This window comes from Perca flavescens, chromosome 20 (genome assembly GCF_004354835.1).
Source record: "Perca flavescens isolate YP-PL-M2 chromosome 20, PFLA_1.0, whole genome shotgun sequence".
Classification (NCBI taxonomy): Eukaryota; Metazoa; Chordata; class Actinopteri; order Perciformes; family Percidae; genus Perca; species Perca flavescens.
The window spans coordinates 1,837,734-1,855,101 of NC_041350.1; the positions used below are offsets into that span (position 1 = coordinate 1,837,734).

The window sequence follows — 17,368 nt, forward strand, 5'->3', positions numbered from 1 at the left end:
ATAGGTGGGGTCTCCTCTAGCTGTAGATAGGTGGGGTCTCCCATAGCTGTAGATAGGTGGGGTCTCCCATAGCTGTAGATAGGTGGGGTCTCCTCTAGCTGTAGATAGGTGGGGTCTCCCCTAGCTGTAGATAGGTGGGGTCTCCTCTAGCTGTAGATAGGTGGGGTCTCCTCTAGCTGTAGATAGGTGGGGTCTCCCCTAGCTGTAGATAGGTGGGGTCTCCTCTAGCTGTAGATAGGTGGGGTCTCCTCTAGCTGTAGATAGGTGGGGTCTCCTCTAGCTGCAGATAGGTGGGGTCTCCTCTAGCTGTAGATAGGTGGGGTCTCCCCTAGCTGTAGATAGGTGGGGTCTCCTCTAGCTGTAGATAGGTGGGGTCTCCCATAGCTGTAGATAGGTGGGGTCTCCCATAGCTGTAGATAGGTGGGGTCTCCTCTAGCGCTGTAGATAGGTGGGGTCTCCCCTAGCTGTAGATAGGTGGGGTCTCCTCTGGCTGTAGATAGGTGGGGTCTCCTCTAGCTGTAGATAGGTGGGGTCTCCCCTAGCTGTAGATAGGTGGGGTCTCCTCTAGCTGTAGATAGGTGGGGTCTCCTCTAGCTGCAGATAGGTGGGGTCTCCTCTAGCTGTATATAGGTGGGGTCTCCTCTAGCTGTATATAGGTGGGGTCTCCTCTAGCTGTATATAGGTGGGGTCTCCTCTAGCTGTAGATAGGTGGGGTCTCCTCTAGCTGTATATAGGTGGGGTCTCCTCTAGCTGTATATAGGTGGGGTCTCCTCTAGCTGTAGATAGGTGGGGTCTCCTCTAGGTGTAGATAGGTGGGGTCTCCCATAGCTGTAGATAGGTGGGGTCTCCCATAGCTGTAGATAGGTGGGGTCTCCTCTAGCTGTAGATAGGTGGGGTCTCCCCTAGCTGTAGATAGGTGGGGTCTCCTCTAGCTGTATATAGGTGGGGTCTCCTCTAGCTGTATATAGGTGGGGTCTCCTCTAGCTCCTCTAGCTATAGGTGGGGTCTCCTCTAGCTGTAGATAGGTGGGGTCTCCTCTAGCTGTAGATAGGTGGGGTCTCCTCTAGCTGTAGATAGGTGGGGTCTCCCATAGCTGTAGATAGGTGGGGTCTCCCATAGCTGTAGATAGGTGGGGTCTCCCATAGCTAGGTGGGGTCTCCCCTAGCTGTAGATAGGTGGGGTCTCCTCTGGCTGTAGATAGGGTGGGGTCTCCTCTAGCTGTAGATAGGTGGGGTCTCCTCTAGCTGTAGATAGGTGGGGTCTCCTCTAGCTGTAGATAGGTGGGGTCTCCTCTAGCTGTAGATAGGTGGGGTCTCCTCTAGCTGTAGATAGGTGGGGTCTCCTCTAGCTGTAGATAGGTGGGGTCTCCTCTAGCTGTAGATAGGTGGGGTCTCCCCTAGCTGTAGATAGGTGGGGTCTCCTCTAGCTGTAGATAGGTGGGGTCTCCCATAGCTGTAGATAGGTGGGGTCTCCCATAGCTGTAGATAGGTGGGGTCTCCCCTAGCTGTAGATAGGTGGGGTCTCCCATGCTGTAGATAGGTGGGGTCTCCCATAGCTGTAGATAGGTGGGGTCTCCTCTAGCTGTAGATAGGTGGGGTCTCCCCTAGCTGTAGATAGGTGGGGTCTCCTCTAGCTGTAGATAGGTGGGGTCTCCCATAGCTGTAGATAGGTGGGGTCTCCCAGAGCTGTAGATAGGTGGGGTCTCCTCTAGCTGTAGATAGGTGGGGTCTCCCATGGCTGTAGATAGGTGGGGTCTCCTCTAGCTGTAGATAGGTGGGGTCTCCTCTAGCTGTAGATAGGTGGGGTCTCCTCTAGCTGTAGATAGGTGGGGTCTCCTCTGGCTGTAGATAGGTGGGGTCTCCTCTGGCTGTAGATAGGTGGGGTCTCCTCTGTAGATAGGTGGGGTCTCCTGCAGATAGGTGGGGTCTCCTCTAGCTGTAGATAGGTGGGGTCTCCTCTAGCTGTAGATAGGTGGGGTCTCCCTAGCTGTAGATAGGTGGGGTCTCCCATAGCTGTAGATAGGTGGGGTCTCCCCTAGCTGTAGATAGGTGGGGTCTCCTCTAGCTGTAGATAGGTGGGGTCTCCCCTAGCTGTAGATAGGTGGGGTCTCCTCTAGCTGTAGATAGGTGGGGTCTCCCTAGCTGTAGCTGTAGATAGGTGGGGTCTCCTCTAGCTGTAGATAGGTGGGGTCTCCTCTAGCTGTAGGTGGGGGGTCTCCTCTAGCTGTATATAGGTGGGGTCCTCTAGCTGGATAGGTGGGGTCTCCCTCTAGCTGTAGATAGGTGGGGTCTCCTCTAGCTGTAGATAGGTGGGGTCTCTCCTCTAGCTGTAGATAGGTGGGGTCTCCCCTAGCTGTAGATAGGTGGGGTCTCCCTAGCTGTAGATAGGTGGGGTCTCCTCTAGCTGTAGATAGGTGGGGTCTCCTCTCTGTAGCTGTAGATAGGTGGGGTCTCCTCTAGCTGTAGATAGGTGGGGTCTCCTCTAGCTGTAGATAGGTGGGGTCTCCTCTAGCTGTAGATGGGTGGGGTCTCCTCTAGCTGTAGATAGGTGGGGTCTCCTCTAGCTGTAGATAGGTGGGGTCTCCTCTAGCTGTAGATAGGTGGGGTCTCTCCTAGCTGTAGATAGGTGGGGTCTCCTCCTAGCTGTAGATAGGTGGGGTCTCCTCTAGCTGTAGATAGGTGGGGTCTCCTAGCTGTAGATGGTGGGGTCTCCCCTAGCTGTAGATAGGTGGGGTCTCCCTAGCTGTATGATGTAGATAGGTGGGGTCTCCTCTAGCTGTAGATAGGTGGGGTCTCCCCTAGCTGTAGATAGGTGGGGTCTCCCCTAGCTGTAGATAGGTGGGGTCTCCTCTAGCTGTAGATAGGTGGGGTCTCCTCTAGCTGTAGATAGGTGGGGTCTCCTCTAGCTGTAGATAGGTGGGGTCTCCCCTAGCTGTAGATAGGTGGGGTCTCCTCTAGCTGTAGATAGGTGGGGTCTCCCCTAGCTGTAGAGTTTCCTCTAGCTGTAGATAGGTGGGGTCTCCCCTAGCTGTAGATAGGTGGGCCAATGCATTTTTTGCGCATGCATCGTTTTAGTCCGGTGCAACACTGGCAGCGCCGCCGCTAGTTAGCTTAGCGTAGTGAATGGAATCCTATGTTGCCGGTTAGCATGTTGTGAGTAAAAGTGAGTCAACAAAAGACATAAAAACAACCTAATTACTTTGCACTGAGACAAAAATGCGTTGGCCCACCTATCTACAGCCAGGGGAGACCATGATAAGAACTATTTCAACAAACAGGTGGAGTGTCCCTTTAAGTATTTAGCAGTTTTGTGACGTTTATTGGTGACGACCCCGGTGTGTAAAGGCCTTAACTCAGAGAGAACTGTTTAGAAATGCAATGTAGTTGTTACGTGTGTGTGTGTGTGTGTGTGTGTGTGTTTTATGTATACATGTTTGTATGTATGTATGTATGTGTATATATACAGTACAGGCCAAAACACCTTCTCATTCAATGTGTTTATTTATTTTCATGACTTATTTACATTGTATATTCTCACTGAAGGCATCAAAACTATGAATGAACACATATGGAATTATGTACTTAACAAAAAAGTGTGAAATAACTGAAAACATGTCTTATATTTTAGATTCTTCCAATTTTTTTTGATAACTCTGCAAACCCTTGGTGTTCTCTCAATGAGCTTCATGAGGTAGTCACCTGAAATGGTTTTACCTTCACAGGTGTGTCCTCTCAGGGTTCATTAGTGGAATTATTTCCCTTATTAATAAAAAAGCAAAGGGTGGCTACTTTGAAGAATCTAAAATATAAGACATGTTTTCAGTTATTTCACACTTTTTTGTTAAGTACATAATTCCATATGTGTTCATTCATAGTTTTGATGCCTTCAGTGAGAATCTACAATGTAAATAGTCATGAAAATAAAAAGGAAACTCATTGAATGAGAAGATGTGTCCAAACTTTTGGCTTGTGCTGTATGTATGTACGTATGCATCTGTGTATATATATACTGTATGTGTATATATATATATATATATATATATATATATATATATATATTTTGTGTGTGTATGTATGTAGGTGTGTATGTATGTATATATGCATGTATGTATGAGGACATAAGGCACAAGATTATCTGAATGATTTAATCTTTAATGTGTGTGTGTGTGTGTATATGTTTGTATGTGTGTGTGTGCATGTGTGTGCGTGTATGTGTGTGTGTGTGTGTGTGTGTGTGTGTGTGTGTGTGTGTGTGTGTGTGTGTGTGTAGGAGACGGTGTTGTGGATCAGGTCAGTCTGCTCACGGCTCTGACCGTCTTCCTGCTGTCTGCTGGTCCAGACGTCTGCACCGTGGAGCCACTGCACGCGCTCTGTCTGCAGCGCTTCACCACCGGCATGGACGCCAAAGACCCGCTGGTCAGTAGAGAGGGAGAGAGACAGAGACAGAGAGACAGAGAGAGAGAGAGACTGAGAGAGAGAGACAGAGAGACAGAGAGAGAGAGAGAGAGAGAGACTGAGAGAGAGAGGATGCATAGTATCCTGGATCCATCAAATAACTGGCCTTGAAAAATAACCATCTGCCTGCCTCTATGGGAATCTAACATAGGGGTGGACTGACTCTAGTTGCCAGTGGTTTAGACATTAATGTCTGTGTGTTGAGTTATTTTGAGGGGACAGCACATTTACACTGTTATACAAGCTGGACACTTAATACTTTACATTGTAGCAGAGTGTAATTTCTTCAGTGTTGTCCCATTAAAAGATATAATGAAATATTTACTAAAATGTGAGGGGTGTACTCACTTTTGTGAGATACTATATATGTATGCGTATATGCGTGTATATACATATGTGTGTATATATATATATATATGTGTGTGTGTGTGTGTGTGTGTGTATATGTACCTGTGTGTGTGTGTGTGTGTGTGTGTGTGTTGTGTATATGTACCTGTGTGTGTGTGTGTGTGTGTGTGTGTGTGTGTGTGTGTGTGTGTGTGTGTGTGTGTGTGTTGTGTATATGTACCTGTGTGTGTGTGTGTGTGTGTGTGTGTGTGTGTGTGTGTGTGTGTGTGTGTGTGTGTGTGTTGTGTATATGTACCTGTGTGTGTGTGTGTGTGTGTGTGTTTTTACATGTTCAAAATGAACTACAAACTAATGAAAGTGGTCTCTCTCTCTCTGCAGGTTGTGAGTCGCTGTTATCAGCTGTTAACGTCGGTGTTCCAGGCTCAGCCCGGCATCGCCGTCCCGTACATCCAGGCGCTCGGACCGCCGCTGGTTCGATTCCTGCAGGTACTGAACCCCTTTCGTGTGTCAGAAGAGTCTTCTGTCGTCTGCTAACGTTTCATCATGTTTGTATTTAACAAACTGTGGGTGGGTTTTCGAGCAGCTTCTCTCTGACAAGAGTTTCCTTTTGTTGGACGATCAGTGTTGTTTTCGAAAACCAATTTAAAGACAAAAATACTCCCTTTAATGTCGAATGACGTGGACTTTAATACCTGTGTTTATCGTCTAGTTTAGGTTCAGTTAAGAAGACGTAGATTGTGAGTTTGCTCCAAATTTAACTTCCCTGTGAAAAGGAGGAAATAGTTTTTGTAGCAACGGGATTGAAGAGTCTAAAGATTACGATCATAGTCAAAAATTACATTAGACAAATGAATGGGTTATCAGAATAGTTGGTGATTTATTTAATAGTTGACAACTAATCGATTCATCTTTGCCGCTCTACACTTCATGTAAGTTTTAAGTAAGTATGTAAGGAGGGAATCAAAGAAGAAAGGAAGAACTTAGGGAAGAAAAGAAGAGGAAAGAAGGATGTAAGACAGGAGGCAATGATGGAAAGTAAGAATAAATAAGGAAGGATGGAAAAGGGGAAGATACAAAAGAAGATGGAAGAAAGGAAGTACGTAGGGAAGGATGAAGGGAAGGAAAGGAAGGATGAAAGGAAAATGGATTTAGTTTACTGTCACAGAGGAGAGAAGAAACAAGCTGACATCACACAAGTTTACCTGTTTTATCATAAAAAAATGACTAATTAAAGACTTGATTAATGGATTATCAGAATAGTTGGTTTGTTAATTTAATAATTGATAACTGATCCATTAATGTTTGCAGCTCCAGTTATTCTCTGTTGTGTCCTTAGTCATTACACTAACCTTTCCCGTTGCACATACTATATATTCTTCACACATTCTGCACTCTATCCATTGTATGTATATAATTGTTTTCTGTATTCATTGTATATTTCATAGATAGTTTCTTTGTGTATGTTGGCACCGTTCACCGAGACAAGTTCCACATTATCGGAGAATTCAGGCCGATTTTTACCTGAATCTTTCTCTGCATTTCTTTCCTTCCCTTCCTCCTTCCTTACGCACATCCTTCCTTCCTTCCCTTCTCCTTTAAGTGTACTTAATGTGGCAATTAAGCTTTTAGTGGTTGTGATTGTGTTTGTTGGCCAGAGGGCGGAGCGGAGTCGTCCTCAGAGTGCCGAGGAGTTGTTGGGAGTCCTGGAGGGAGTCCAAGCGATGGAGGCGCTGGTCCAAGCCGCAGACGAGTCCCAGCGTGAGATTCTTTGTGTTATTAGAAAAAAATTATCAGCAGAAAACACTTTAAAATGTAGCTTTAGCAGGACGCAGCAGAACTGAGAACACTTTAACATCTGGTTATTTATGGCCATATTCAACAACGTTAGCACATACAGTACAGGCCAAAAGTTTGGACACACCTTCTCATTCAATGTGTTTCCTTTTTATTGTCATGACTATTTACATTGTAGATTCTCACTGAAGGCATCAAAACTATGAATGAACACATATGGAATTATGTACTTAACAAAAAAGTGTGAAATAACTGAAAACATGTCTTATATTTTAGATTCTTCCAATTTTTTTTGATAACTCTGCAAACCCTTGGTGTTCTCTCAATGAGCTTCATGAGGTAGTCACCTGAAATGGTTTTACCTTCACAGGTGTGCCTTGTCAGGGTTAATTAGTGGAAGTTTTTCCCTTATTAATAAAAAAGCAAAGGGTGGCTACTTTGAAGAATCTAAAATATAAGACATGTTTTCACTTTTTTGTTAAGTACATAATTCCATATGTGTTCATTCATAGTTTTGATGCCTTCAGTGAGAATCTACAATGTAAATAGTCATGAAAATAAAAAGGAAACCCATTTGAATGAGAAGGTGTGTCCAAACGTTTGGCCTGTACTGTATATTTCCTCATATCGTCCAGCCTTAACACAGACATTATGGCCTGTTGTTTTGTGCCTTCAGGTGCTCCGCTGGTGGCCATCTTGTTTCCTCTCCTCGTCTCCTTCCTGCTGGATGAAAACGCTCTGGGCTCGGCGCCCGCGGCGTCCCGTTCTCTCCACCAGGCGGCGCTCAAAGACCTGATGCGCCTCGGTCCGCAGCACTCGGCCGTGTTCAGGTAAACACACCTTACGCACACAGAGATTATAGTATATACACACCTTACACACAGAGATTGTAGTATATACACACCTTACACACAGAGATTATAGTATATACACACTTTACACACAGAGATTATAGTATATACACACCTTACACACAGAGATTATAGTATATACACACCTTACACACAGAGATTGTAGTATATACACACCTTACACACAGAGATTGTAGTATATACACACCTTACACACAGAGATTATAGTATATACACACCTTACACACAGAGATTGTAGTATATACACACCTTACACACATAGATTATAGTATATACACACCTTACACACACGGAAATTATAGTATATACACACCTTACACACAGAGATTATAGTATATACACACTTTACACACAGAGATTATAGTATATACACACCTTACACACACAGAGATTATAATATATACACACCTTACACACAGAGATTGTAGTATATACACACCTTAAACACAGATTATAGTATATACACACCTTACACACACAGAGATTATAGTATATACACACCTTACACACATAGATTATAGTATATACACACTTTACACACAGAGATTGTAGTATATACACACTTTACACACATAGATTATAGTATATACACACCTTACACACAGATATTGTAGTATATACACACCTTACACACATAGATTATAGTATATACACACTTTACACACAGAGATTGTAGTATATACACACTTTACACACATAGATTATAGTATATACACACCTTACACATATAGATTATAGTATATACACACCTTACACACAGAGATTGTAGTATATACACACCTTACACACAGAGATTATAGTATATACACACCTTACACACAGATATTGTAGTATATACACACCTTACACACAGAGATTATAGTATATACACACCTTACACACAGAGATTGTAGTATATACACACTTTACACACATAGATTATAGTATATACACACCTTACACACAGAGATTATAGTATATACACACCTTACACACACAGAGATTATAGTATATACACACCTTACACACACCGAGATTATAGTATATACACACCTTACACACACTGAGATTATAGTATATACACACCTTACACACATAGATTATAGTATATACACACCTTACACACAGAGATTGTAGTATATACACACCTTAAACACATAGATTATAGTATATACACACCTTACACACAGAGATTGTAGTATATACACACCTTACACACATAGATTATAGTATATACACACTTTACACACAGAGATTGTAGTATATACACACCTTACACACAGAGATTATAGTATATACACACCTTACACACAGAGATTATAGTATATACACACCTTACACACATAGATTATAGTATATACACACCTTACACACAGAGATTGTAGTATATACACACCTTACACACATAGATTATAGTATATACACACCTTACACACAGAGATTATAGTATTTACACACCTTACACACAGAGATTATAGTATATACACACTTTACACACAGATTATAGTATATACACACCTTACACACAGAGATTATAGTATATACACACCTTACACACACAGAGATTATAGTATATACACACTTTACACACAGAGATTATAGTATATACACACCTTACACACAGAGATTATAGTATATACACACCTTACACACACAGAGATTACAGTATATACACACTTTACACACATAGATTATAGTATATACACACTTTACAAACACATAGATTATAGTATATACACACCTTACACACAGAGATTGTAGTATATACACACCTTACACACAGAGATTATAGTATACTGTATACACACCTTACACACACAGAGATTATAGTATATACACACCTTACACACATAGATTATAGTATATACACACTTTACACACAAAGATTGTAGTATATACACACTTTACACACAAAGATTGTAGTATATACACACCTTACACACACAGAGATTATAGTATATGCACACCTTACACACACAGAGATTATAGTATATACACACTTTACACACAGAGATTATAGTATATACACACCTTACAAACACATAGATTATAGTATATACACACTTTACACACAGAGATTATAGTATATACACACTTTACACACAGAGATTATAGTATATACACACCTTACACACACAGAGATTATAGTATATACACACCTTACACACATAGATTATAGTATATACACACTTTACACACAAAGATTGTAGTATATACACACTTTACACACAAATATTGTAGTATATACACACCTTACACACACAGAGATTATAGTATATGCACACCTTACACACACAGAGATTATAGTATATACACACTTTACACACAGAGATTATAGTATATACACACTTTACAAACACATAGATTATAGTATATACACACCTTACACACAGAGATTGTAGTATATACACACCTTACACACAGAGATTATAGTATATACACACCTTACACACAGAGATTATAGTATATACACACCTTACACACACAGAGATTATAGTATATACACACCTTACACACATAGATTATAGTATATACACACCTTACACGCAGAGATTATAGTATTTACACACCTTACACACAGAGATTATAGTATATACACACTTTACACACATAGATTATAGTATATACACACCTTACACACAGAGATTATAGTATATACACACTTTACACACACAGAGATTATAGTATATACACACTTTACACACAGAGATTATAGTATATACACACCTTACACACAGAGATTATAGTATATACACACCTTACACACAGAGATTACAGTATATACACACCTTACACACATAGATTATAGTATATACACACTTTACACACAAAGATTGTAGTATATACACACCTTACACACACAGAGATTATAGTATATGCACACCTTACACACACAGAGATTATAGTATATACACACTTTACACACAGAGATTATAGTATATACACACCTTACAAACACATAGATTATAGTATATACACACCTTACACACAGAGATTGTAGTATATACACACCTTACACACAGAGATTATAGTATATACACACCTTACACACACAGAGATTATAGTATATACACACCTTACACACATAGATTATAGTATATACACACTTTACACACAAAGATTGTAGTATATACACACTTTACACACAAAGATTGTAGTATATACACACCTTACACACACAGAGATTATAGTATATGCACACCTTACACACACAGAGATTATAGTATATACACACCTTACAAACACATAGATTATAGTATATACACACCTTACACACAGAGATTATAGTATATACACACTTTACACACAGAGATTATAGTATATACACACCTTACACACACAGAGATTATAGTATATACACACTTTACACACATAGATTATAGTATATACACACTTTACACACAAAGATTGTAGTATATACACACTTTACACAAAGATTATAGTATATACACACCTTACACACACAGAGATTATAGTATATGCACACCTTACACACACAGAGATTATAGTATATACACACTTTACACACAGAGATTATAGTATATACACACTTTACAAACACATAGATTATAGTATATACACACCTTACACACAGAGATTGTAGTATATACACACCTTACACACAGAGATTATAGTATATACACACCTTACACACAGAGATTATAGTATATACACACTTTTACACACACAGAGATTATAGTATATACACACCTTACACACATAGATTATAGTATATACACACTTTACACACAAAGATTGTAGTATATACACACTTTACACACAGAGATTATAGTATATACACACCTTACACACACAGAGATTATAGTATATACACACTTTACACACAGAGATTATAGTATATACACACCTTACACACACATAGATTATAGTATATACACACCTTACACACAGAGATTGTAGTATACTGTATACACACCTTACACACAGAGATTATAGTATATACACACCTTATACACAGAGTTTGTAGTATATACACACCTTACACACACAGAGATTATAGTATATACACACTTTACACACAGAGATTATAGTATATACACACTTTACACACAGAGATTGTAGTATATACACACCTTACACACACAGAGATTATAGTATATACACACTTTACACACAGAGATTGTAGTATATACACACCTTACACACAGAGATTATAGTATATACACACCTTACACACATAGATTATAGTATATACACACCTTACACACAGAGATTATAGTATTTACACACCTTACACACAGAGATTATAGTATATACACACTTTACACACATAGATTATAGTATATACACACCTTACACACAGAGATTATAGTATATACACACCTTACACACACAGAGATTATAGTATATACACACTTTACACACAGAGATTATAGTATATACACACCTTACACACAGAGATTATAGTATATACACACCTTACACACACAGAGATTACAGTATATACACACCTTACACACATAGATTATAGTATATACACACTTTACACACAAAGATTGTAGTATATACACACCTTACACACACAGAGATTATAGTATATGCACACCTTACACACACAGAGATTATAGTATATACACACTTTACACACAGAGATTATAGTATATACACACCTTACAAACACATAGATTATAGTATATACACACCTTACACACAGAGATTGTAGTATATACACACCTTACACACAGAGATTATAGTATATACACACCTTACACACACAGAGATTATAGTATATACACACCTTACACACATAGATTATAGTATATACACACTTTACACACAAAGATTGTAGTATATACACACTTTACACACAAAAAGATTGTAGTATATACACACCTTACACACACAGAGATTATAGTATATGCACACCTTACACACACAGAGATTATAGTATATACACACCTTACAAACACATAGATTATAGTATATACACACCTTACACACAGAGATTATAGTATATACACACTTTACACACAGAGATTATAGTATATACACACCTTACACACACAGAGATTATAGTATATACACACCTTACACACATAGATTATAGTATATACACACTTTACACACAAAGATTGTAGTATATACACACTTTACACACAAAGATTGTAGTATATACACACCTTACACACACAGAGATTATAGTATATGCACACCTTACACACACAGAGATTATAGTATATACACACTTTACACACAGAGATTATAGTATATACACACTTTACAAACACATAGATTATAGTATATACACACCTTACACACAGAGATTGTAGTATATACACACCTTACACACAGAGATTATAGTATATACACACCTTACACACAGAGATTATAGTATATACACACCTTACACACACAGAGATTATAGTATATACACACCTTACACACATAGATTATAGTATATACACACTTTACACACAAAGATTGTAGTATATACACACTTTACACACACAGAGATTATAGTATATACACACCTTACACACACAGAGATTATAGTATATACACACTTTACACACAGAGATTATAGTATATACACACCTTACACACACATAGATTATAGTATATACACACCTTACACACAGAGATTGTAGTATACTGTATACACACCTTACACACAGAGATTATAGTATATACACACCTTATACACAGAGTTTGTAGTATATACACACCTTACACACACAGAGATTATAGTATATACACACTTTACACACAGAGATTATAGTATATACACACTTTACACACAGAGATTGTAGTATATACACACCTTACACACACAGAGATTATAGTATATACACACTTTACACACAGAGATTGTAGTATATACACACCTTACACACAGAGATTATAGTATATACACACCTTATACACAGAGTTTGTAGTATATACACACCTTACACACACAGAGATTATAGTATATACACACTTTACACACAGAGATTATAGTATATACACACTTTACACACAGAGATTATAGTATATACACACCTTACACACACAGAGATTATAGTATATACACACTTTACACACAGAGATTATAGTATATACACACTTTACACACAGAGATTGTAGTATATACACACCTTAAACACATAGATTATAGTATATACAGACCTTACACACAGAGATTGTAGTATATACACACCTTACACACATAGATTATAGTATATACACACCTTACACACAGAGATTGTAGTATATACACACCTTACACACAGAGATTATAGTATATACACACCTTACACACATAGATTATAGTATATACACACTTTACACACAAAGATTGTAGTATATACACACTTTACACACACAGAGATTATAGTATATACACACCTTACACACACAGAGATTATAGTATATACACATTTTACACAGAGATTATAGTATATACACACCTTACACACACATAGATTATAGTATATACACACCTTACACACAGAGATTGTAGTATATACACACCTTACACACACATAGATTATAGTATATACACACCTTACACACAGAGATTGTAGTATATACACACCTTACACACATAGATTATAGTATATACACACTTTACACACAAAGATTGTAGTATATACACACTTTACACACACAGAGATTATAGTATATACACACCTTACACACACAGAGATTATAGTATATACACATTTTACACAGAGATTATACTATATACACACCTTACACACACATAGATTATAGTATATACACACCTTACACACAGAGATTGTAGTATATACACACCTTACACACAGAGATTATAGTATATACACACCTTATACACAGAGTTTGTAGTATATACACACCTTACACACAGAGATTATAGTATATACACACCTTACACACAGATTATAGTATATACACACCTTACACACAGAGATTATAGTATATACACACCTTACACACAGAGATTATAGTATATACACACCTTACACACAGAGATTATAGTATATACACACCTTACACACAGAGATTATAGTATATACACACCTTACGCACACAGAGATTATAGTATATACACACCTTACGCACACAGAGATTATAGTATATACACACCTTACACACAGAGATTATAGTATATACACACCTTACACACACAGAGATTATAGTATATACACACCTTACACACAGTGATTATAGTATATACACACTTTACACACAGAGATTATAGTATATACACACCTTACACACACAGAGATTATAGTATATACACACTTTACACACATAGATTGTAGTATATACACACCTTACACACAGAGATTGTAGTATATACACACCTTAAACACATAGATTATAGTATATACAGACCTTACACACAGAGATTGTAGTATATACACACCTTACACACATAGATTATAGTATATACACACCTTACACACAGAGATTGTAGTATATACACACCTTACACACAGAGATTGTAGTATATACACACTTTACACACATAGATTATAGTATATACACACCTTACACACAGAGATTGTAGTATATACACACCTTACACACAGAGATTATAGTATATACACACTTTACACACAGAGATTATAGTATATACACACCTTACACACATAGATTATAGTAAATACACACCTTACACTCAGAGATTGTAGTATATACACACCTTACACACATAGATTATAGTATATACACACCTTAGACACAGAGATTGTAGTATATACACACCTTACACACAGAGATTATAGTATATACACACTTTACACACAGAGATTATAGTATATACACACCTTACACACATAGATTATAGTATATACACACCTTACACACAGAGATTGTAGTATATACACACCTTAAACACATAGATTATAGTATATACAGACCTTACACACAGAGATTGTAGTATATACACACCTTACACACAGAGATTATAGTATATACACACTTTACACACAGAGATTATAGTATATACACACACACACAGACACACATATTATAGTATACACACACATAGTATACACACACACACAGACACACACACACTCACACACACACACACACACACAGTGCGTTTCACTATCTTTGTGGGTACTTCTCATTAACATAATGCATTCCCTAGCCCCTTACCCTCACCTTAACCATCACAACTAAATGCCTAACCTTAACCCTTACCCTCACCCTAACCATAACCTAATTATATCCCTAATCCTAAAACCAAGTCTTAACCCTCAAACAGCCCTTTTAAACTTGTGGAGTTGCGGTTTTTGGACCCCACGAATATAGTTAAACAAGAACACACAATCACACACACACACACACACACACACACACACAAACACACACACACACATACACAAACACACACAGACTCGCACACAGCCACACACAGACAGACACACACTCAGAAGGAACTGATAACTTTGGGCGATTCTGAAGAAAACATTATTTTGACATGAAATCTTAGAGGTTATTTTTATGAGCCTTGTTATGTGTATGAGACAATAATAGTACCTTTACCTTATTGGCTGTGGTTTATTAACTGTCCCTAACGATGAGAACTATGAGGACAGAATCAGCAGCAGCTCAGGGTCGATGATGCGTTGATGTGTTTTCTGTCCCCGCAGATCGCTCATCGCCTCGTCTCCTGCGCTCAAGTCTCGTCTGGAAGCCGCCGTCAAGGGCAACCAGGAGAGTCTGAGCGCTAAAGCTAGCAGCGCTAACCCCGCCGCCAAGTCCTCCCCCAGCATCACGCTCAAAACCAACTTCCTGTGAGGCCACTTCCTGCTGCTGCGTTCACTGACCCCCTCGGGACAAACGCTACTCTGGGAATCTGGAGCGGTAACACGAAAAGACAGAAGAGTAACAGACAGTTTGGGTTCAGAGCTGCAACTAGCGATTATTTCCACCCTGGATTAATGTGTGGGTTATTTTCTGGATGAATGGATGAGTAGTTGGTAGGGGTGGGAATCACCAGAGGCCTCACGATACGAGATCATCACCAAACTTATGTCACGATACCGCTACTATTGCGATTTTAAAGATATTGCAATATTCTGCGATATATTGCAATTTATTAACTTTTTTTCCAATTTCAAATGATGTCCCCAAAAGAAAACTTTGTCAACATCTGTTTTATCTAAAAAGCAACAGTGACATCATGACTTTGCGTAAACATACACGCCACTTTCCAAGTGGCGTGCTATCTGTACTCATTTTGAGCTTTCCACGTGTATGTCTACGCTGTTTACAGGAGATGTAAAACATACACAGCGTCTTATTGTTTTATTTTACATTTATCAAGCTAATCTACTTTTAAAGTGCCCATATTATGAAAAAAATCACCTTTTTCTGGGATTTGGGGTGTTATTTTGTGTCTCTGGTGCTTCCACACGCATACACACTTTGAATAAGTGAGTGAGATCTGGTTTCTGAATGTGTCCTGCCTTCAGTCTCCTGGTGAGCTGGTCAACATCTGCACGGCTTTCTACATCACTAGCCGAGACGAGCTGGCTAACCGCAACCGTTAGCATGCTAGCGTTAGCATGTTAGCGTGCTAGCGTTAGCATGCTACCTCGTTCTCAATAGCAAAGCACTTCTACAACACCCACAAGTTCACCCTAATCTCCAAAAGAACTACTTCCATGTGCTCCCTGGTTTAGAAGAAGTCTCCCAGCTGATCCTGCCTTGGAACTGACTGAAGTTGGAGAAACAGCCTTTCTTTTACTGTCTATGGAGCTAGCTGACATGCTCTACATCTGAGCTACTGAGCAGGTGCGAGTGCAATCAAAGATAGTACAGAAGAAGAAAAGAGGTCTCACTCTAGCTAAAATAGAGACCTGAACACAGGGTGAAAAGAGGAGCTGCAGCAATGTGCAGTACAACAAAAATATGGTGTTTTTTGATAATTAAACCATGTAAACCTATTCTGGTACAACCTTAAAATACAGTTATGAA

General features: G+C 39.0%; 1 protein-coding gene across 1 annotated transcript in view; it reads left to right on the forward strand.

Annotated features, from left to right (window-relative positions):
- heatr5a (HEAT repeat containing 5a) overlaps nucleotides 1-16,407 on the forward strand; it is an 88,523-nt gene extending 72,116 nt beyond the window's left edge. Inside the window, 5 exon segments of the mRNA XM_028565830.1 lie at nucleotides 4,270-4,415; nucleotides 5,181-5,288; nucleotides 6,458-6,560; nucleotides 7,273-7,426; nucleotides 16,039-16,407. Of these exon segments, the coding sequence (XP_028421631.1) occupies nucleotides 4,270-4,415; nucleotides 5,181-5,288; nucleotides 6,458-6,560; nucleotides 7,273-7,426; nucleotides 16,039-16,186 (659 nt within the window). The 3' untranslated portion in view covers nucleotides 16,187-16,407.
- The last annotated feature ends 961 nt before the right edge of the window (nucleotides 16,408-17,368 follow it).